This window comes from Patiria miniata, unplaced genomic scaffold (assembly GCF_015706575.1).
Source record: "Patiria miniata isolate m_02_andy unplaced genomic scaffold, ASM1570657v1 HiC_scaffold_24, whole genome shotgun sequence".
Lineage (NCBI taxonomy): Eukaryota > Metazoa > Echinodermata > Asteroidea > Valvatida > Asterinidae > Patiria > Patiria miniata.
In genome coordinates, this window is record NW_024037063.1 from 17,969,515 (window position 1) to 17,993,092 (window position 23,578).

Sequence of the window (23,578 nt, forward strand, 5' to 3'; positions counted from 1 at the left end):
TATATAAAAAAGCAGTTTCTGAATAGGAGGGAAACATGACCAAGATATCGGAATGCTTTTTATTAAAAGGAATAAAGTTGATGCTCAGTAAACTCCTTTACCTTTTTAAATACTTTTTCTAATCGAATGTGGAAGAAGTGCTCGCTCAAGTAGAACGAGCAAGAATAACCTTTCGACAGCATCAAATAAAGGTAATTGAATGCATCCTTAAACAAACTGAACAGCGGCTTCAATTATTTTTCAGTGTATATAGTTTACTTTGAAATTTTTTTTTTTGCCTTGCAGAATGCTGGGCTTTCCAAATTCCATTGGGTCATTCCAAAACTTTGTGAGATTGAACCTCCGCGCAGTCTCAAAAATCAAAGACAACCAAATTTGAATGGACCAGTCATGATTCGGAGAGATCCCTGTATTTATCGCTCTTTTTTTGGGTTGCATTGGATGGCCGTGTCGTCTGCTCAAACAGATCATGGCGCTACGCGTTCAGTGAGCACTTTAGCCCGGCACTTCACCGTGGCTGGCCCGTAATGATGATGCTTGCACGCTCGAGCTGTGGTCCACTTCAAAAGCACACCACACGGTACGCGTATGTTCAGGCTGTCTACCGCACAACAAGCGAACGAGGGCTAGGATCGCGACCAGTTTCGAAGCCCTTGACTTATGATTCGATACACTCGCCATACAGCTCCTCCTTCGTTGCTCACTTGTGGGGCGCATCAATTTTATTTTGAGCCGAAATCGGGCAAAATATCGGGAAAGAGGAAGAAGAAAAAGAAGTATGTGAAGATTTTGGAGTGGCCGGGCCGCGGTAGACTGAAGGGGCCAATCCAGATCGCTGGCCGAGTGCTTTATTTGAAATAAATACATCAGTAGTGTTGATGCAATTGCACTTTTTTTCTTGCTTGTTCATCAATTTTGTGGTCGTCTAACATAACGGGCTTGAAAAACTCGAAAAGTCTTCTTTTTTTTCTCGGCAGATGTGCTTGCAAGTTTGTACGCAGCTCTGCTAAAGTCGCGATTTTCGCGGGCTGCAAGTATTTCACTGATTTCACTGATTTTCCTTATTTATAATTTTTGGGGGCTGAAATTATTCGTTGGAGAGTACGGAATGGCCACTGGCTATCAGTGATGTAGTCGAGTCGATCTCATCCGAGTCAGGGCCTTAACTGGGCCGTGAAATATCTGGGGGCACCAGCCACCAGGGAGAGCACATTTTTTTTCCAAGAGGGCACTGAAAGTAATTGAACCGAGGCTTGCCTTTTTCGTTTTTGGACTGATAAAGACCTACCTGCATGTATGTAATCTGGGTGCTATAGCTGTTATACTTTTTGAAACACAGACCACGGGTAGTTGAGCTCCCGTTGTTAACAACTTATACCAACACAAATTTAGACAAGTGAATTTTCTGTGGTTGTGCTTTGGGGAAAGGTGTTTGTGGAGTCCGTCTTTTTAGGAGTTAGGGACTCCGCCATTTCGAACCTACGGATACAACATAGTTTGCACTCCAGCGTTACATTGTCGAATTCCCGATCTATCTCTAACTAATGTTAGGCTTATATATTAGTTTTGTATGACTGATTGTCTGAAGCAGTGGATTTTGTTCTCAATAAATTTGGAGCATGGCCGTAACTATACCTCAAATACTGAGCACACACCCAAGAAGGAATGTATAAATGAACGTATGAACAGCTACAAAATCAGTTCATAAACTTAATGAAGAGCATACTCACGGGGACGAAATTTATTGCGAATACCCGCTCAGAAGTATGTACGGCATTCACTGTTTCAAAACTTCCAACACATCATCTAGGCCTACCTACTATACTATTCGTCGAAATCGATGTGTAGCCTATACGTATTCGTTCCGACAATGCATGTGCTCAACATGCTCAACCATTCGTAATTATTGCGGACGTAGTTTGCCCATCATTGGCGTAAATTGGCGTACGCGTACGTAATAATGCACAGTGCATGTACTTAACATAATACAACCATTCGTAATTATTGCGGACGTAGTTTGCCCATGATTGGCGTACATTGGCGTGTTTCCCCCCCCCCCCCCCCCCCATGAACGGGAATAACAAAAAAAAAGTGATGCCGTTTTCGTGGCCGTGGTGACTAGTGCAGGTCACAGGTCACGCAAAATCTATATCCACTGTCAGAGCGTGAATTCATCAGCCCTTCCCAGCGACCTGTGCATACGGGGTACGAGCGAATGTACAGTTTAGCCACCACACTGAAAACTATGGCGTGCAAATTATTTTCATACTGAAATATAGAAACCTCTACGTTACTGAAATCTTCTTAATATTCCATTTCAGGTGACAGTGTGAACGACTTGCAACAGAACAGAGATTTATAACAGAGATATCTCCTTCTGTTATTCGAAATAACTTTATGTTAACTTTGCATATGTAACAATTATAATATTAAAAGTGCATGCCTAATCTGATACTCGTATATCTTGTGAAAAAGTCTGGCAAATATTGTTAGAAATTGAAATATCGAGGATTCTTTTAATGAGGGTTGACATATTTGTTTTCATTTTAATTTTGCTTAATAGAGAACAGCACTAAATATCACCCACTGCCTCTAGCAGTATGTGTTTGATAAGCAATGGATCACCAAACAATGCGTCGAACTGAGAAAATAGACTGCAATCCGCCATCAAAGCACTAAAAATGAAAAGAAAAAAATAGTAAACATTTTGAGAGAAAAGCGTACTAATTTGATGAGTTGTTTACAAATGAGATATAAAAAAAAAGGTAATTCAAAAGGATAATAAACAAATGTTTGTAGAAACTGACAAAGCAATTAAAAGTCCAAAGCAAATAGAACAATTTTGTTTTTAGAAATTTCGTAGCACACAGTACTAAAGCGAGAGCATGCGGTCAGTATGCGGGCGACGTATATTACGCCCTCTTCCGGTCAGTTATAACTAGGCGAATATTGATCCAATCAGCTTCCTTTCCCTTGTCTAGCAGCATAATTAAGTTGCTTGGTGGCGCTATATCGTATTCGTTTATCGCACACAAGCATTGATAAGGTGCGAATGCACTACAACCATGTACTTGCAAAAATAAAAGAGAACTAAATGAAAACAAAAAGATATTGGGAAACGAAATTATAAAACTGGGGACATGTCAAACGCAGACGACAATGCGTGAGTTGCGGGTGCGCCGTTTTCATCCAGTCTGCCAAGCTTCCCGCTCTGCTCCAACTCCTGTGCTTTCTCGCCATTTCTCGCCGACGTCACCAGTTTCTTGTGTCGCCGAGTCATCGGGTCCATGCCCCGCTGCTTGCTGTTCCACACCCCATACGCTAAATAAATGACAACTCCTACGAACAGACCAAGATTGGAAGGACACTTTTAGCGGAGCGAAAGTAGGGCGTACGGCATGAGCTGCCACAATTTAAAGGACGGGGGGAAACAATTTTAATTTGAATATATGAAAGTTCACACAAATTAGACCATTACCGTGGAAATTTCAAATCTTCTTGTAAATACCACGCGAAGAAATTTCGGGGTACAAAATGTTGGTCCCAAAAAATGAGCTACAGTTGTCATTCTGGTCACACATATATCTTCAAATAAACAATTATCTGAAACGTCATTGTGTGTATTAAAGTCTGAAACTACCCGTAGTGTGGAATATGATTTCAAACAGTGAACGGTCAATCTTAGATTTACATTCTAAATAGCGCCAGACTTTGCTTAAAATTTTCTCAAATAGTGATGGCTGTATTTACTGCTGTCACGCCAAATCTATACAAACAAGGTGTTTTTTTTTCAAATGGAAGACATATAACACAGTAATCTCGTCTCCAGATGAAGCTGTTCCTTGAACTCTCTGTCCCTGCGATTGTCAAAAAAAAAAGCATTTGAGCACATACCTACACACATGCAGGTCAGGTAACGGACCCACGTCAGTCTATCTATCTGTACAAGCAGGTAAATGTTGATGAATAGACTGGTTGCCGGTATCAAGGGCACCATCGGGACCTGCAAAACGATAATTGGTTTGGACTGATGGTCAATGCAGTTCACGACCTGAATAATATCGGTTAAAGGCAAGCATTTAAAGGCTACACGGGTCGGCATAGTATACTCATCCACATGTCTGCACTAAATTTGTCTCGAAAACATTTAAAAAAAAACACCGAAAAGAAACAAACAAATGTTTTGAAAAGCAGATGGAGATGCTACAAAATGTCTCTTTATCAAGCGTGTGGTGGCGCTGTTACTTTTCGCCATTTTTCTGAGTTGTATTCCATACATGGACGAATACCTCGTATGCTGATTTGCTTCTTAAAGATTACTTAAAACATACGAGGGGGATACGAGGGCGGTTTATTCAAGAATTTCGGAAAGGCTTCGTACCTTTTTTCCTTTTAATTGTATTTATGAATAAGACAGTCAAACTGAACGCCATTATTTATTGGCAGAAAATGACAAAATCGTCGCTATTAGCACAGGCAAATTGAATGTGTTCAATTCAGATGTGTTTACTTTGAATGCGAGCACGGCATTGCTCTGCGGTTGTCTGGCTATAACTATCAACAGGATGACGATGAGGGCGCTCATTAATGACGTCACCGCCAAAGCCCATGGCTCCTTGTTCAGCAGGCAGTCACTGGCGAACACAATGACTGACGATATACCTATGAAATTAAGAGCTGAAATCAAGCAAAGCAGTGTTAGTCAGCTTGGCCGACATTATATTGAATCTGAATATTCCTGAAATTCTTCGACGGCTCAAGAGCCTCAAGCCAATTTTAACCAACAGAGGGCGACATACCGGTAAGACAGTAAACGACCATTCATTGAAGTAAACTGTACAAATGTGACATCAGTATCACAGTTCCAAAATTGCATAAATCATTAGTTTCCCAACAATATACAGTGTCCGTGTTCTTTGATCGGTTCTGAAGGAGTAGACTGCAAAATGAGGGTGCTATATTTTAAAAACTATTTGAAAGGGTAGTTAATTAAGTCCTAGGGCAAAGATGACAAACATCTCTCTTATCGATTGCTTACTTAATAGAAATACTGCAAAAGTCACCACCCTTGACGAGAGTACGGTGGCCTCGGCATACCGTGGCTGCACAGCTTGATTGAGGAGGGATGCAAATGAGTCCATAAACGTCGCATGTTCTCCTTCACCCACCGTAGGATACAGATGAGTTGCGGCTGCAATAGACTCGTAATCTGGTTCGTATCTGCACAGTTATCGTTATTAAATAAAATAATACCATTAGCCCAATGTATGCTGTGGTTTACAACGGGACCAATATGGAGAAGCGGGGAATGGCGCCCTCTACTGCTTCACGTCAGCACTTATCCGGTAAGTTAGTGGCTGCGTCATACGTATATACACGCGAACGCACGATTACTAATGCCCATTGGTTAAACACACCACTTTAGGCCAAAAAAAAGTCTCCGGTTTCTGGTATGCGCGCGCGTCGCCGTAGCCATGCGCGTCGGCAAAATGAAAAAGTTTTTTTTTCAATACAAGATGATGTTTCAAAACCGCCAAACTCACTGGTTTGACTGGAATTCTGCTGCTGCACAATTTTAACGTGTTTTTAGAAGGGGTTATGATCGAGAATAAGATTTATGTGGCCTCTCTGGACTCCCATATATTTGCACTAAGTTTAGTCGGGCACCATTTGCAGTCATCAGCCGACATTTGAAGCAAAAAAAAAAAAAAAAAACAGGTAAAAAAAAAAAAAAAAGCCGCGTCGCCGCACCACTTTTGGGGCAAGCTCCATACCAGAAACCGGAGACTTTTTTTTTGGGCCTTACTCATAGTTCTAGTGGTTCCAATGCTACTCCGTGTGCAGTGGGCGTGGTTTAAATTGAAATGACGTCACACTTACGAACCGGATATCCATGAAATTAAGAAAATAATATGGCAAGAAAAGCACCTCAGTTTCATCACGCTGGCGGCTACCAGTCCGTACGGCATGAGAGTTCCTGCAGCCACGATCGAGACCAGCGAACCAATGTCAAGTAGCATGCCCATAACACCTAGATATCGCAAAATAGAGTTGAAACATTCACGTAAAACACTGATCCCCGGAATTCGTCCACGCAAAAATAACCAGTTTTTAAAGGATGGTTGTGTGGATGCTTATATCATACTTTAAAATGTTCTTTCCAATGAATATCATATTGTTTAAAACGCATTTTGTGGCCCAATTGGGCGCGTTCCAAGACGTAATATCCCTTTAAACCTCGACGCATATAACGGGTTGCACTAGTATACCTGCTACCACGCCGCAGAAGACACAGGCGTTGACGGGCATTTTGAAGCGCTCACTCACGGTAGCCAAGCATTCGAAGAGCAGACCATCGGAGGCCATGGAGTAGATAAACCGCGGAAGGGCGAAAATACATCCAATCAAACTGGGGGAAAAAATCCGGAAAAAGAACGATACTTTTATCTTCAGCTAGTTGGTAAGAGTTTATTTATGATGCAGACGAAAATGACTCGTTGTGCAGATATACGGACCATGGAGGAATGAACTGCTCCACCCGTGTGGTCTTCAAATTTGTGGTGTGCTCTGTTTACAAAGAATTTGGATCTTTGTCGGACCAGTTAAAGATGGATCTTGGCAATAACATGTTTTTTTTTTCTCAGCGAAAGTTAACATCTTTGGTGTATAGTGGTTATATACCCGTTAAATATTCAGACTGGTCATTCTGCAGGTTGTGGGTTCGATTCCAGCCTGGGTTTATGGTGTGTGTACCCTTGGGCAAGGCACTGTGTCACTCATTGCTTCTCCCAACCCAGGAGTAAATGGGTATACCTGTGAGGGCAGAGATTTTAGCTGATTTGCGCCGAAATGGCAGCATCGAGCTGTATACTCCCCAGGGAGCTGAGATGGTATTTGGAATGTTTCAGTGGCCCAATGAGCAGGGTAATAATGATGTAGCACCTTGAGCATCACTATAGGTGGATACCTGTGCTTTATAAATATGCATTATTATTAAAACTAGTTTGAAAAAAAATACCTGGTCATCAATCCCACAATGCCGCCCACCGTGACGACATACTTGGCCACCGTCCAGCCAATCCGCCCAAAGGCTTCAGGTAAGGGCGCCCTCTCGTCCAGCAGGTAGTAAGGGCACATCATGGTCAGCACAATGGACACACAGAAGAAAGACAGGAACACGAAGAAAACCGTTGCCATGGTGCTCAAGGGGATGGACCTCTGGGGGTCGTGCGCCTCCTCGGCTGTGGGATAGAGGTTGCAAGTGTAACCTTTTTCGATACCACCTATCCGATGTAGACTGGTTCCCAGTCCCTCCATCATCAATTCTAACTCCGCATGTATTATTGATGTACCCTAACGTGGCGCGGCCCCCAACGTGGCGCACTTTGACTTTTCGCCTGTATTGCCTAGCTAGAGCAAAAGTTTTAACTGAAATTTCACAGAAAGTGAAATTTCTTCAAGTTCTAAACACTTCCGTTCATAAATCACAAGTTTATCTTCCAGTTACAAAATTAGAAGAAAATTGTATTTCGGCATGATTTCCCGATTTTATTTCGAAGTGCACAGCGAACCCTTTGAAAATGTCCCACAACAATAGAAAATAATTTGTTGACAAACTTCTAGTTGGAGATGCAAGTAGAGATAATATTTGTTTATCAGAAATTATCAACTTTACAGAAATTGTTAAATGTTAATTTGAAATTTTCCGAGATTTATTCAAGTGCGCCACGCTGGGGAACACTCAGCCGATTTGTGCCTAATTTACACCACCGTTTTTGAATTTTGGATTAAATTTCATGAAACTGAAATTGTTCACAGAGGTTAAATAGCGAGCATTAATAAGGTCAATGTACCAGTATTTCACTGAATGAATTTGAAGTTTGTCAACAAAGAAGTTTGGCAACACTGATGTGGAAAGTCGGGGTAAATGTCGAAGTGCGCCACGTTAGGGAACACCACTATATAGGGACCAGTATACTATACCCTGTGGAATTAACATACACCGAGCCATATTGATATTCCCACAATGCAACGAGCCTTGAGTACCCTCTAGGTATCTAAAAACTAGTCTAATTCACGAGAATGTGGCTATATTCAACTCGCGTCACTGGGGCGCCCTGCGATCATCCTGCACCGGCCAACGCCCCCTGAATGGGGTCAAACGAAGAAAACTCGTGGGACCCTTACTTTAGAAGTTACCAAAAAAAGGTATAGAAATCTTGCATTTGATTTTCGTGTGATAGCTGAATTCAAGCTTCATTTGACCAGGGTTTTTCTTGTTAGATTCCAGACACTCACCCGCTGTTGAGATGACATCGAATCCGATGAAGCCATAGAACCCCATGGCTGCACCAACCATTACTCCACTCAGACCGTACGGCATGAAACCCCCAGTGCCGTAGCTTTCACATTGCTCTTCGGACGTCTGGTTACCAGGCAACACCTTGCAAGGCCCCTTGGGTAACTGGTCGGCTGGGATGTGCCAGTAGCTGGCGTCCAATCGGAACAGGCCGCAGACGATGACGTAGATGATGATGAATAGGTTGACGGCGGTGAACACGTTGTTCACGTTGGACGACATTCTGGCGCCAAAAGCGAGAGCAACTGGAAAGGGGAAAGCTTCATCTCAATTTTCTTTCTTGTCTCGGTTAAACACACCTTTTCTCGTCTTGGACCCGAGTACTGAGCCGAAGTCACCACACTAAATAAAGACAGTGTCCTAACTCCCTCTAGCCAAAACTAGAAGTAAACCAAAGTTTTGAACATTTCCGAGGCACATAATAAGTTAAAGGCCGTTTCCAAAAACCTGGTTTCGTCTGCCATGAGGCTCCGGCTTAGCCTCACGTCTTCATCATTTGGTGTTGTTGCATTATACTTTAATGCTGCCTACCTGATAATGCTAGGCACATTGCCAAAGCGATGAAATCCGGGTACTTTGCCAAGATGCCGGATTCCATTGGCAGAGTAGACAACATGTACGCCTCTATACGGTTACCAGCTAAATCGTCTATGTAGGCACTGGCACTGCGCGCAACGGAACCAGCTCCTGTGTAATGGTGGTCAGTTCAAAAGAAGAAGTGTCAAGAAATTTGGCAGTTAAACGCAGTACATGTACAACAGTTTTTGGATATGGTGGACAATATAACTAAGGACACTGGTTTGGGCAAACTCTTTTGTATTTAAAATAGCGCCCTCCTATTATGACTGCCGGTGTAGCATGAATTTAGGTTTTATGAAATACGGACTCATTGGTGGTATTGCGCATACTCATGCATAGATAATTAGAAGAGGGACCGGTCACGTGAGAGGGTTTAACCAATTTAAGGGAAAGAGTCCAATTTTCATATGACACCGGATCACCAACAAAACACCCCACTAATGTCGGAATTGCACTGCTTTAAAATTGTAACAAAGTAGAGTAGAATAAAAACAAGAAGATAGGTACAAAGATACTAGGTAAACCCTCTAGCTAAAACTGACCAATGGCGTTTTGGAGAAAGACGCTCCAGCCCACCAGGAACGCCCAGGCCTCTCCCATGCAGATGTATGTGTAGACGTAGGCGGAGCCAGCCTTGGGAACGCGTGCCCCGAACTCGGCATAGCAAAGAGCTGGGAAGAACAAACAAGATTCTGAAGTCACTTTTGTTTGGGTCTGGATAAAAGTAAGAAAACGTGCAGTCTAAAGTGTGAGGCTCCGATCGTATGACGTCAAAGTACCACGTTACTTTTTGCTCAGCAAGTAACTCGATCTCGTGTACGGCGGGCTTTAAAGTATGAGACGAGTACTTTGTCATGAGTATGGTTATGAGTACGAGTACGCGGGTATTATAGTACGGGTACGACGAGTACATTCTTCTAATGAGTACGAGTACGACTACGAGTACCAAAAATGTACTCGAGTACGGTCCGAGTATTAAACAACAACACTCGATACAGCATTTTTTATTTCTTGCTTGAAATCAACATGACGTGTGAAAAGGAGCGATCTCTCCCAGTGTAATCTTTGCAAAACCTAAATCGAGTTTCATCGAAACATATATCGAGTTGCTTACCAGACAGTGTGGCGACAATGGCCGCGATCAGGAAGGAGATAATCATGGCGGGTCCGGCCGTGAGTTTGCCCAGCACACCGGTGACAACATACACCCCGGCCCCTAGGGTGTTCCCCACCCCCAGCAGCACCAGGTCAAGGGTCGACAGGTACTTCCGTAGGTGGCTCTCTCTCTGGGTTTCTTCGGTGATGTTCTTCTTGCGGGTCAGAGCCCGTGCGATTGCACGTAGCACCATGTTGCCCTAGGCTTCGTCTGAACCCCACACCACCTATTTGCTGGTATCGGCGTCTCGACAACTGCACCACCGGTTGGGCTGTCTTTGTTAGTTAGAATCCTGTATTGCGAGTTCGAGTAGACCAACTATGTCACCAAATTTACCGACTCTGATGGGTTGTAAATTCCAATCACACTTTAAATACCAAACTATTATACAAAAACAACACAAAAACATTCCGGTATCCGGCTAAGACATTCCATCCCATGAATTAAGACGATCGCCAGAAAGGTTGTGGGTACATCATGCCAGGCGATATGCAATTGCTTTAGCTGAAAAAGGGCTGTTTTCTTGTTTTCTTCTGACATTCCTTCTGCAAGAAAGTGTCTGTAATAAATGTCGCTTGCTATATATAAGTCATGAAAGACTAACTTAGTGTACATCCTTTATACAGCATCGAAATAAAGTTTAGCACAAAAAGTCCATGTATGTCCAAAATCGAAAACCCTTTTTTTTATCTCGACAAATTCAGTTACTTGCACTTCGACGGTCAGCAATATATATACGAACAAGATTATTGTGTTTGATTTTTTGGGCATCTGCGGACACAAAAGCATTAAAAAAAATAGTGAAACGTTATTGCTAGAAATCACTTACACCATTATTTAGGACATTATTTAGGGTCAAAATGACACTTTGCCGACTCATTAACCTCAGCAAAAATGTCATTTTGAGCCAGAAAAGTGTCAATTGTGTCCACGACGCCTTTCTCATTGACCTGTTATCCGGGTTCTCTTCAGCCCGACACTTTTTCAGGGTCAATATTGGTACTGTTTCGGGTCAAAAATCAAAATGACACTTCTCTGACTCATTTCCCGGGTCATTTTGACCCAGAAACCTTCGACAAAAGTCATTTTGAGACAGAAATATGTCAATTGTGACCGTGACAAGTGTCAGGCCGGAGAACCCGGACTTCGGGTCAAATCGGAAAGGGGACCTTCTAGATTGCATTCCGTAAAATCACAAGTGCACATTTCTCCAATACCTTTAAGCCCTAAGAGACGAGCATTTGACGGTAACTCAGTTGACAGAGGAGCAGATGTTGCACTGCCACATAGATGAGGATAGCAACGAGGCAGATCAAGACGAACACCAACGCAGTGATCCAACTTCTGTACGGTATACAGAATCTGTGATAAATACCAATAGGGGAAGAATTAAAATGAATAAGATCTAATCTGGAGGCAAAGCAAGCAACAGACGTCAACTCGCCAATAAGTGCCCGGGTCGACTGTTTCACGGTTACGGTGGATCATGGATTGCGAAAGTATACTTTCTAATGTCCAAAGAAACCAGGGACCTGTTAAGACGAGTGAAAACATGGGCGTCGCTCGACCATATTGAATGGGGGGGGGGGGGGGGGTACCATCATAAAATTTGCCGACGGACCGTCACGCAAAATGGTAGTCTGTAGCACCTTGTAAATCCTTATAAAGGTGCTACATAATGGGTCTCATAGTTCTCATTAACTTGAGGGCCTCCGTGAAAAGCAGTGCCTTGCACTGATTGGAGTTTACCCTTATAATAGATGACGTTAAAAAAAAAAAAAAAGATCATAAGGCCCAAAAAAAAAAGTCTCCGGTTTCTGATATGCGCGCGCGTCGCCGTATCCATGCGCGTCGGCAAAATGAAAAAGTTTTTTTCCAATGAAAGATGATGTTTCAAAACCGCCAAACTCACTGGTTTGACTGGAATCCTGCTGCTGCACAATTTTAACGTTTTTAGATGGGGTTATGATCGAGAATAAGCTTTATGTGGCCTCTCTGGTCTCCCATAATATTTGCACTAAGTTTAGTCGGGCACCATTTGCAGTCATCAGCCGACATTTGAAGCAAAAAAAACAGGTAAAAAAAAAAAAAAGCCGCGTCGCCGCACCACTTTTTGGGCAAGCTCCATACCAGAAACCGGAGCCTTTTTTGGCCTAAAGAGCAGAGATTTATAATTAAATGGTAGTCTGATTTCCCGACCTGACACTTACCTGACCTTCGTTTCATAACTTGCATGTTTATATTTTGAAGCCGTGACAAAGAATGCACAGAAAACACAAGTTACACAACGGTGCGCAAATCACACATCATTACGGATTGGCCAAAGCAATTTGGCGGCAACCCCCTTACGCTGAATGGCTGCCTTAGGATCCAAACGCTGATTGGCTGCCTTAGAATCCTGCCGCCTCAGATAAGATGCTTCGTACAACGTCCGCAATCGTGCGACATTAGGCCTACACGGAAAGCAGGGAAATTTGTACACCGTACACCTCAGCAATATGTTTGCGTTGAGTATAATGAATTTGAAATCTGTTATACTCAAGCTTCAATTAAGGTAGACAGACACCAAGGAATGCGTGTGAGTTACTGAGTTCGTTTCTGCAATGTGACGTTGAAGAATAGAGGACAATACTGAGGTCCACAATTCCCGAAGGTGACGGTCGTGGTACAGAACATATGGGACGTCATCCTAAAAAGTTTAAGTACAAACAAAAGAGGGACAATGGGTCCACGATTGCAGGTAAATCACATTATGTGTGGACACACACGTGCAACATCAACGATGAATCGAGGACAGGAACCAAATCGAGGACGAACTCGATAAGTTTAGAAAACGTGTACAAAACCAATCGGAGCTCTTGCAAAAAAAATATGAGAGTATAGGCCTAAACAGAGGAAAAGGGAAGAGGAACAATAGAAAATCCTCAATTTACACCATAAACAAACCAACCTTGGTGTGTGTGTGTGTGTGTGCCACAGCTTCAAGTTTCATTCAAAGGTAGGGCAAACCGAAAACATTAGGCGGTACCCAAGACCAGTTTAAATACATGTATAAAGATCAGTGGACCCCCTATTGTTCCTCATAACTTTTTAGGAAGACCTCCCATGCAGGCGATATGTTTTTTACACGATCGTCAATCGTAAAACTTCGGGAATTGTGGAACATATTATTGTCCTCTACGTCCCATATCGAATGCATAAACAAACCTACACACACCCGCAAATATTTATTAGACGCCATTTTTCAATTAGATTAAATTCAATAATTCAAATTTGTACGTCGCTTGGGACAAAAAAAACCCAGGTATTCATATTTTCCAGCCAGTACATTTTGTAAAAAGGAAGAGCTCGTACAATTGCCCAAGTTACAGATAATAACAGCACGAGAAATCACTTACCGTATGTCGTGTGGGAAGTTCATGGGCCTTGTCGGCTAAAAACCCCGTCGGACGAGTTGCCCACAGCTACGGTAGATTGCGCTTGAGCCGAATACGGAAACGGATGATTTGGACGGAATTCAACGTTATACTATATTTAGTTGTATAGTGATTTGTGATGGGATATTGCACACCGGAAGCTGCATTGCATTCTGGGAGCCAAACGCTTTGGTCCCGAGTGTTCAGATCTTTGTCACGTGTAACAGTGCCGATTGAAGCTTGCGCAATTTAAAAAAAAAGGATTTCAAAATTTCTGATTTGTAATACAAAAAAATAGTTCAATCCAGACAAGACCGGTTGTAACAATGCCGCACTCGAATTTATTGCGAAATACCAAAACGGCTTGATAAGGCAGTAACTTAAGATCAACACAATCCGGTATTCACTATGGAAGTATGGTATCTTCTCACGAAATGAATAAATTATGACAATCAATCTGGCCTTAATCAACACTCCCTGGGATAACAAAAGATCATTAACAGAAAGTCAATATGACAGCGGTCAAATTCCACTTTGTTTTGCATATAGCATCGCATTAATTAGTTGTCTGCCTAGTTTTGTGCATTTAGATTCGTTATCTGGCGTATTTCACAGAATCATAGAGAAAGTGGTGCACATATTACGCAGTTCAACATGCATTTCAATTGGCTGCAGTTACCAGCAATTTCCCAAGTTTCAGAACATTTTCCATTAGTTTCAATTTGTTTCCCTTGTTTTCTTTTATAGTGGTCACATTTTCTCGGAAATGAAACATTTCCAAAATTTCTGAGAGATATTAAGATACGGTGTCGACACAATGAGACATTCGTAATGTTCATCATGGCGACCTTACTGGTTATAGTATCGATCGGTTTAACAAATCTATCACTGGCACAAAACGTGTATTTGTGTTTGCACTAATAAGAAACGTTCTGAATTTTTAATAACATAATCAATGCTCTGCATTGAACGGTAAGAAAGTAAAGGTTTTCGCGAGCCAATATGGCCAATCAGGCCGGCGCCAATCTCCGATTTCCTTGCCATAAAACGACTAAGAATATTTCTATTCCCCTAGATGGGATTCCATCGCAGGTTACTCCCAAGCTAATGCCGGTACCCATTTTTACTCCTTGGTGGAGAGAGGCAAGTGCGGGTAAAGTGGCTTGCCCGGGGACACAGCATACACATGCAGCATGAATCTGTACTTTTAACAACTGAAAATATTTATATTCCCCCTGGATGGAATACCGTTCCATCGCAGGTTACTCCCCAGCTTATGCTGGTACCCATGAATACTCCTGGGTGGAGAGAGGCAAGTGCTGGTAAAGTGGCTTGCAAGAGGACACAACATATCACAGGCAGCAGGATTCTGTACATTTATCAACTGAGAATATTTTATCCCCCCCCGATAGGATGCCAGTCCATCGCAGGTTACTCCCCAGCTAATGCTGGTACCCATTTATACTCCTGGGTGGGAGAGGCAAGTGGGGTGAAGTGGCTTGCCCAAGGACACAACATATCACAGGCAGCAGGATTCTGTACTTTTAACAACTGAAAATATTTATATTCCCCCTGGATGGAATACCGTTCCATCGCAGGTTACTCCCCAGCTTATGCTGGTACCCATGAATACTCCTGGGTGGAGAGAGGCAAGTGCTGGTAAAGTGGCTTGCAAGAGGACACAACATATCACAGGCAGCAGGATTCTGTACATTTATCAACTGAGAATATTTTATCCCCCCCCCCCCGATAGGATGCCAGTCCATCGCAGGTTACTCCCCAGCTAATGCTGGTACCCATTTATACTCCTGGGTGGGAGAGGCAAGTGGGGTGAAGTGGCTTGCCCAAGGACACAACATATCACAGGCAGCAGGATTCTGTACTTTAACTGAGAATATTTCTATTCCCCCTGGACGGAATACCGTTTCATCGCAGGTTACTCCCCAGCTAATGCCGATACCCATGAATACTCCTGGGTGGAGAGAGGCAAAGTGGAAGCGAAGTGGCTTGCCCAAGGACGCAACACATGGCCAGTAACAGGATTCGAACCCCTGACCCTCTGATCCTGGATCACGAACCCTAACCACAGGCCACACGACCCAAATAGTACAATTACTCCGGTATACATTTCCTCTTTAATTAATTTAAACAAAAAGTTCATAAAAAATTCATTGTGCAAAAATTCAAACTGGAAGCAATGATGACACGAATGTGCTTATAAGAGATCAGGTCGATTTCTTTAATTTGTGGTTTATTAAAATAAACAACAATCACTGTCATTAAAAACTGAGTCGCCATTAACAATGATGAAAATAAAACAACCACTGAACAAACATCGCAAGTATGTAAACACAGTTGATCTGACAACAAAAACCTTATTAGAATGTACTTGTTAACGACATAACGTTTCCCCCTTGGCAGATAAAGCATTCACGTAAAACTCAAAAGACTCGGACAACACAGACGCACCTAAAAACTGTATTAAAACGAAGAAAAAAAAAACGAACCAAAACAGAAGTTCTACACAAAAGAAAGAGAAAATTTGAAATGCGCTAATGGCTGAATGAAATGAAAGAAGTTTTAAAAAGAAATCATGTCGCATGTTCAAATCTAACTAGCAATAATGACTGCATGGTAAATGTTATGAAATGGAAGGGAGGGGCACGCAAGGTTGGGGGGGGGGGCCTTGTTTTTACTCAGGTCCTCAAAATCTACTTAAAATTGAAAATCCAACAAGATATAAGTATTAATACTGCTCAATGGTGGTTCTCCGAGCCGTTTTTTTTTGAGGATGAATTTTTAAAACATAACTATATTCGTTAGTGCTGTGGCCGAGAAAACGTACCTAAAGCCAGCTTGCCAGCTGAAATCGCTACAAAACCAAGCCCGCTTGAGACTATTATTGTTCTCAAGTCTATTTTTGCTTTAATTATGTAAACGTGCTATGGTGAGCAATGTTTTTCTCAATACATGAACATATTTGTGTGAAATAGAAAAATGATAAGATATTTTTTGCAGAGCCGAAGGGCAAGTTTTTTTTTCTTCTGAGCGACTGAGTCACTGTGACTGACTGACTATCTGACTGCCTCCCCAACTGATGAGTCACTCCCCGACTGATTGAGTCACTGACTGACTCCCCGAGTCACTGAAGAAAATGTCCTAAAATAACTCTTCCGGGTTCAGTTCGCCTAGGCAAGCCAAGGCCTGTTCAGACGAATGCATCTGTGCTGCCGTAGGTCGGTGTTGCTGAATAGCTCCGACCGTCTCGCGTGACCACCACCGCTAGGGACTGGGCCCGGGCCTTGGCCATGCGCTCTCGCTCCCCAGCCTCGCCGTCAAATTCCCCGTTCTCGTTCTCTGGGTCGTAGTGGGTGATGACCGCGTCGCGTGATGGAGCGGGCCGTAGCCGCGCCGCGGCGGCCAGGGCACTCCGCAGGGCCGCCTCCTCACGCCGCTTGCCCTCCGCGCTGTGATGCATTCCGTAGGTGAAGTACAGAATCAGTCCTGAAATTGGACGATACTTTAATTTTCCCCATTATTTTAAAGGAAATTTGCCACTTATAGGCTGAAAAGCACTCAACACACCCTAAAAAGTCCATGGTCAGATTGACCCGGATTCCGGGTTCTCATGGCTTAACTCTTTTCCAGGTCAAAAATAACTTTTTTTCGGGTCAAAGTGGCACTTTTCCAGGTCAAAAATGACACTTCTCCGGGTCAAAATGACACTTTTCCTGGTCAAAAATGACACTTTTTCCGGGGTCAAAATGACGCTGTGTCCGGGTCCCGGAAGCTTTGGCGAAAAGTGTCAATTTCACACGCAATTTTTTTTATTTTATTTTTTACCTGGAAAAGTGTTAGGCCACATAAAATCCCGGAATCTGGGTCAATATGAAGAGGGACTTCTTAGAGTGTGTAACAAGAAATACAAAAACATAGAAGAGAGATTTCCAGAAGAAACAAATTCTCTTAAAGGACTAGGATAAAGAAAAAAAAAGGAAAAGGAAGGAAATGGATTGGATCACTATGAAGAGAAATTTAGATATGTTAACCAGCTACTAACCGAAAAAGCTAAGCTTTTGCATGATAAACAGGAATATCATTTTCAGTGGCCAAATTATCTTGTATTGAAACCCCACAACAGCTGTTGCTTTTCAGTGATCAATTGAACTGATAAGTTACTAGTAAAGGGTCAACGTCGATAATATGGCATAAGCACAATAACCGACATGCAAATTAGACTTGGGGAAAAACACTGTAAATATGCTCAAAAATATGTAGAGAATGGCCTACTGGAATGACTTTAAGTTTAACATGACCTTTTCTCCTTGTTGAAGAGCTAACACAGAAAGTCTGAGTGAGAATTAAAAAAAGAATGACTTAAAGTTAGCATCCTATGATTTTTCAAATAAAAAAAAAATTCCGAACGACTTTTGAAAGAATGTATTTTTTGAACTTTTTGTTGGCATTTAGAGGCAATGATTCCATATACACGTCATTGGTATACATACATTGGTTAAGACCTAAAGCCGTCGGTTGGTCAACTGGTTACCATTTTCATGGGTTAAGACATACTGGTCACCTTGACCAATCTTTTGGTAAAAGCCTTGGTCAATTGTTAACCAAAAAAGTGGTAAAATAAAATTGGTTATTTTGACCATTTTGTCGGTTAAATGTAACCAAAGGCATAGGTCAGCGATAACCAAAGTCGGTTGGTTAAATCATTTACATTAAGTTAACCAAAGCTTTGGTTGAATATTCACCATAACAAATGGTTAATTGTGTCTGGCCTCGTAATGGCTACTTTAACCAAGATAATTGGTTAAACCATGCTTTCACGTAGCTTTCACGTGATCAGGGTTGAATGATTTATCCAGAAATATTGGTTATTATAGCTAACCAAAGGTCCTTTGGTCATTTTGACCACAAAGTGAGTTGGACACATTATTGACACATTGACATAACATTGGTCAAAAGACGTCTGATATTGGTAATCGTAACCAATTTATTTTTAGAGTGTACAAAGGGCTCAGTATGTTGCGCCCGTTTCACGACTTGAGTCAAGTCTTAAGCTGAACTGAAAAATTTGCATGGACCGATTTTTCTTTCTTTCGATGTTTCATTAGAAAGTTCATAACTTTTGTAATACTAATAAATGATCAATTCAACTTTGTTAAATGTCAAAATTTAAATGTCAAACTTTTGACGCAAGGTAACTAAAAAATCTTTGATTTTTCATTGACAGTGCATGTAACAGGGAAAGCCAGTCACCCAAAGATTGGGCTCAACTTCAACCATGTCTTAAGTATGAATGTGTGTTTTGTTTACTTGAATACAAAAATCTGGGGGAAAAAATTGCATTTCCGAGGAAACCATCTCGGATCTCCTGGCTGTATGGAGAGAAATTAACACTTGAAGGGTTAAGATCACCTCGGTCTCAGAGCATAACATGCATTGTGTTAACGTTCCGGTCGAGTACCCAGACTTACCTACACAGGTCCAGATGAGGAACTCCAGCCAGGCAATGGCGTCAAAGCGAACCATGAGAACGACGTTGCAGAGCAGACTAAAGAGTGGCACAAACGGCATTAAAGGGACCTGAGCATGGACAAACATGTTAACCTTTTATACTCTTGCATCCAAAATAGATGAACGAAGTAGTCTAGACCTACAAAATAAGACACCCACAATTAATTCTGCTCATTCTCGGACAGAAATATAATCATGTAGGCCTTAATGTGTTGAAAAGAAACCCAAAACATTTTAAACGAAACATTAAATTACGAATTTCTTTTCTAGTTCTTTTGAGAGCACAAATTCATTGATGGTTACTTTAGGTATACATGTAGTTGAAAAGAATAATTAGCGCCACCTAAGTCTACCAAGAAATGCTCGACCAATTTATGAAGGACATTCTGTTGGACAAAAATGTTGCATCCTGACGCTACTCTTTTTTCCTCATGTATCATCTCAATGAGAGTCAGTCATTGCAAAAATGTTGAAAAGACATGAATCTGGGACTGAGAAACATTTCTAATTTTGTTAGAAAATACCTTAAAAGTATTCTCGACTCTCCATCGACTTCGTGCACAACCACTGAAGTGGCGTCTGGATACTACATTCTTTCCATTAATTTATATTGAAGGAACTAACTTGTTCAGGCCAAGAGTGAAGTGGCAAGCCAATAAACTTTTGTTTAAAAATCCAGGTTGCTGTATATATGATCTAGACGATGACCTCAATCGGGAATGAAACATAATACATAATTACCTTAAAAGGAATTCCTTCCTTGTACTGCGGTAAGACAAACAGTGGCCAACAACAGATTATTGCCAGCCCGGCGCTGAAAGCGACGCCAAATACGACGGCTCCGTCCATAGCCTGGAGCTCGGCCATCTTGTAGGTCAAGAGAGCCATCGCGATAAACTCGAACAGCAGATGGAGGCTCAGCGAGATGATGACGGTAGGGGTGGGATGTTTGTCGATCCATCGACGGGAAGCTGAACCCGATGAAGAGAAGGAGCTGGCGGCAGATGCCGCTCGGTGCAGTCCACCACCAGATGAGTTTCCCAACAACGGGGACTTCTCGCCGTGTTTGGTAGAATTGTGGTTGTCCGTGTCCCGATCGCGTGGTTTCTTCTTGACAAGCCGGCGAGGGTATTCCCCGGACATCTCCGTGTCGGCTTCCCCGTCGTTATGATCTTCGTGATTGTCGTCGTCGTTGTCGCAGCTACTAGTACTACTGTCGCTGCCGTCAATGGCGGAATAGCCGGATCGGACTGGGGGGCGGTAGCGGAGAATCACCGCCGCCATGCCGACGATGACAAACTCGACGAAGGCTACAAGGGACAAGAACTGGATGATGACCAGGAAGTCAATGATGACACTGACAATGACGGTCAGGACTGCCCCAGCTAAGGTAGCAACCACGGGAGTCTGTGTCCTGGCATTGGTCTTAGAGAGGAAGGCAGGGAGAAGACCATCCCTAGCTATGACGTAGATGCTTCGGGCCAGACAGAAAGCACAGTTGATAAGTCCTCCGGTCATGCTACCCAAGGCGCCTACAGCCACCAGATACTTCATCCAGTCAAGTCCGATTGCTTCGAAGGCTGTCACAAACGGAGACCCTGGGTTGATATCTTGGTAATCTGAGAGCACGGTGATGGAGAAGGTGCCAGCCACATAGCACAGGATCGACGCCAAGAAGGCCACGATAATGCCGATGGGTAGGCCCTTACTGGGATTCTTGGCTTCCTCAGCACTGAAAGCGATGGCCTCGAAGCCGCAGTACCCTGTGAAGCAGGCCGCGGCGCCTGTCATGACGCCACCAAAGCCGGTCGGGAAGAAGCCGTGCTTGGTCAAGAAGGAGAAGTCCGCATGGATCATTGCGAAGATGAACACCAGCGCGATGGTCACGATGTTGATGAAAACAAAGAACATGTTTGCCTTAGCAGAGACTTCCGTTCCCACGGCAACCAGGAGGCAAGCGAAGAGGGCAACCAGACCAGCTACAAAGTCTGGGTATCTAGCCAGGACAGGGATGGACCATTCCTCACCATTCAGCACAAACGCCACGGTGAGGTTACTGATGTGATCACCGATGACATCATCGAAGTAGGCGCTCCATCCCCGCGAGACTAAAGCCGTGGCGAAGACGCGAACGACCACGGCGTTCCAACCGATCATGAAAGCCATCATTTCCCCCAGTGTGACGTATGTGTACAGGTAGGAAGCACCGGTCTCTGGAAGCTGAGTGGCGCACTCTAAGTAACAAATAGCAGACAGGAAAGCTACCACTCCAGACAGGAGGAAGGAAATGGACCCAGCAGGACCGGCCATCTCACCGGCTACTTCACCCGTTAGGACGTACACACCAGACCCTAGCATGCACCCAATACCAATAAAGGTTAAATCTACAGTGGACAGACATCTCTGTAGTGGGGTGGACCTCAGGTCTGTGGTCACTACTTTTGTCCGGACGATGTTGTCCCTGATCTGACCGCAGCAACTCACATCCCCCATCACGACAATGACGACGACGACCAACAACCCTTGAAAGTCACCTCTGTGATGCGTAATTGCATGCAGCACCGCGATTCAGCAGCAGGCGAGTGGGTAAATCGAAACGAGTGGACGGTGGCAGCGCGAACTCTGCGCTCGCTGACTGCCTCACAACGGAAAAAGACAGATGGACAATTTCTCTGCATAGTTATCGGTTTCCGTTTAATGATTACATGTCCCTATTTGCCACACTAGTTGTACATTTACTTCAGCGCCGCGGCATTATTTGCATAAGCGTCGACTTTATCTCAAAATAATACGGGATTAATTGTTTTATTTCGACATCAATACTTAACTGTCGTTTTTGGCTGTTCGTTGGTACATTGTATATGTAAAAGTTGCAAGTTGTTCTCGAAAAAAATAAACATGAATAAGCGACTCATTTACAAATACATGTATTACAGTGATACAACTGTACTGTAACTTGGGGGGGGGGTTCAAAATAATTTTCCAATTTTATATGTATATTTAATGTTGTATATATATATATTATTTCAAGGGCACAGATGGGCACATTTCTCAGATTAACACTGTAAAATAGTTAAAAGAAATCGTCGGAAGCCGTTTGATATACAAATGCTAGTTGCAAAAGTACAAACCGTCAATACAGTTAATTAGTTCACACTGACACATCGTTCACCAATCCCGAAATGTGTATCCTGGTGAAAACATCGTTTTGTTCTTATGTACAAACGGATAAGAGGATCGAAAGCTATTTTCAAAACGAATATTTGAACCAGAATTACTTTCCTTGGTCGAAATCATTACCAAATGTCCCTTACACAAACTACTTTAAGTTAAGATAGATAAGTACACTGTACACCCTGGAAATTACTACTTTATATTTTAGTGTAATCCATTACGTGAAACCTTTGTGGAGACCTTTACACCTTAAGAAATTTCCTTGTGGAGACCTTTGTAAACAGCCTTTTGTTTCGTATTATACCCGGGTTTCTAGGGTAGCACTTTTGGAATCACACACTCATGACTTCGACAAATTGCTGATACCTCTTATGATGAATGTACCGTTTTCCCCTTACACGATACACTTAGTAAGTAATATACGTGTCAAAATATGCTGCAAATACAATCGGTAAGTATTTATGTACGCCCACTAACGAACAATTTCAAAATCCAAACGGAAGAAAGCTCGCACACACAAAAATGCAGGGATTAAAAATATTCTATTCACAATAAAAGATATTCTCACAAATTCCTCCCTCTATTGGAACCAGGTTAAAGCTGGACATAATTCAAAAGTTGAATTCACTGAATGCCAATCTGCGTCCAAACTGTACAAATACAGTTTTCTAACTACACATGTAGCATTCATGTCTGCAAGTTCCACTACACAGTACAATGTCATCATTCCTCATATTAAGAAATTCCACACAATGAGTGGGTCAAACCAGACTTTTGTGCGAGTGAAATCCATTTTATTATAACTACATGTACATGTACCTCGATCATTGTGTAAGCATGCTCAAAAATGAAATAAACCCCAAACTTAAAATTGCAGAAAACCTCCCGACTAGGATATATGAAGCCAGAGGCTTTATTTGTACTTACACTATCAAGGAGATTAAAAACTATTTACAAAAGCTTCAACAAATTCCTATCAAGCTCATAATATTTATTAAGTTACGCATAAAATACAATTCTGGACCAGTTATTGGTAAAATATTTTACTTTAATAAAAGGAGCCTTGCAGTAAATTGCATTCTTTTTTGCTTGATTTATTTTCTTATTTGTTATTACCTCATTATTCACTGCCTTGCGCATGTGTTGGCCTGCAACATCTCAATGGCATGCGGGACAGCTCACAGTGATCGAAATGTTACGCTGCAGTCAGGGTGACCGTTTTGGCCGAATTTGGCCAACTTTGACAGAATTTTCTTTTAAAAATGTGTTTGACAGAAAATTTGATGGAATGGATTTTTTTGGCAGATTCCTGGCGGAATTCTGCAAAAATGGTTATTTGACAGAAAAACGGCAAATTTGATCAAAAAA

General features: G+C 42.4%; 2 protein-coding genes across 4 annotated transcripts; both read right to left on the bottom strand.

Moving 5' to 3' along the window:
* Nucleotides 1-2,370: 2,370 nt before the first annotated feature.
* On the bottom strand, nucleotides 2,371-12,372 carry LOC119732131 (cationic amino acid transporter 2-like). Of its 2 annotated transcripts, XM_038205526.1 has the most exons (13): nucleotides 12,305-12,371; nucleotides 11,312-11,456; nucleotides 10,053-10,386; nucleotides 9,481-9,609; nucleotides 8,891-9,046; nucleotides 8,299-8,604; nucleotides 7,019-7,241; nucleotides 6,270-6,409; nucleotides 5,929-6,031; nucleotides 5,039-5,220; nucleotides 4,511-4,677; nucleotides 3,895-4,003; nucleotides 2,371-3,339 (listed from the first exon to the last, which is right to left on the bottom strand). In XM_038205526.1, exons 3-13 carry the CDS (start codon nucleotides 10,285-10,287, stop codon nucleotides 3,125-3,127), a joined length of 1,965 nt encoding a protein of 654 aa, XP_038061454.1. In that variant the 5' UTR covers nucleotides 10,288-10,386; nucleotides 11,312-11,456; nucleotides 12,305-12,371; the 3' UTR covers nucleotides 2,371-3,124. The 2 variants fall into 2 exon arrangements, with proteins under 2 accessions (XP_038061454.1, XP_038061456.1); XM_038205528.1 differs by lacking the exons at nucleotides 5,039-5,220; nucleotides 5,929-6,031 and having other exon boundaries at nucleotides 12,305-12,372.
* Nucleotides 12,373-15,735: 3,363 nt separating this feature from the next.
* LOC119731573 (high affinity cationic amino acid transporter 1-like) lies at nucleotides 15,736-23,542 on the bottom strand. 2 transcript variants are annotated; one of them, XM_038204755.1, is made up of 4 exons: nucleotides 22,483-23,542; nucleotides 19,778-22,450; nucleotides 18,997-19,105; nucleotides 15,736-17,014 (listed from the first exon to the last, which is right to left on the bottom strand). In XM_038204755.1, the coding sequence occupies exons 2-4, from the start codon at nucleotides 21,527-21,529 to the stop codon at nucleotides 16,719-16,721; spliced, it is 2,157 nt and encodes a 718-aa protein (XP_038060683.1). In that variant the 5' UTR covers nucleotides 21,530-22,450; nucleotides 22,483-23,542; the 3' UTR covers nucleotides 15,736-16,718. The 2 variants fall into 2 exon arrangements, with proteins under 2 accessions (XP_038060683.1, XP_038060682.1); XM_038204754.1 differs by having other exon boundaries at nucleotides 19,778-23,542.
* Between the last annotated feature and the right edge of the window lie 36 nt (nucleotides 23,543-23,578).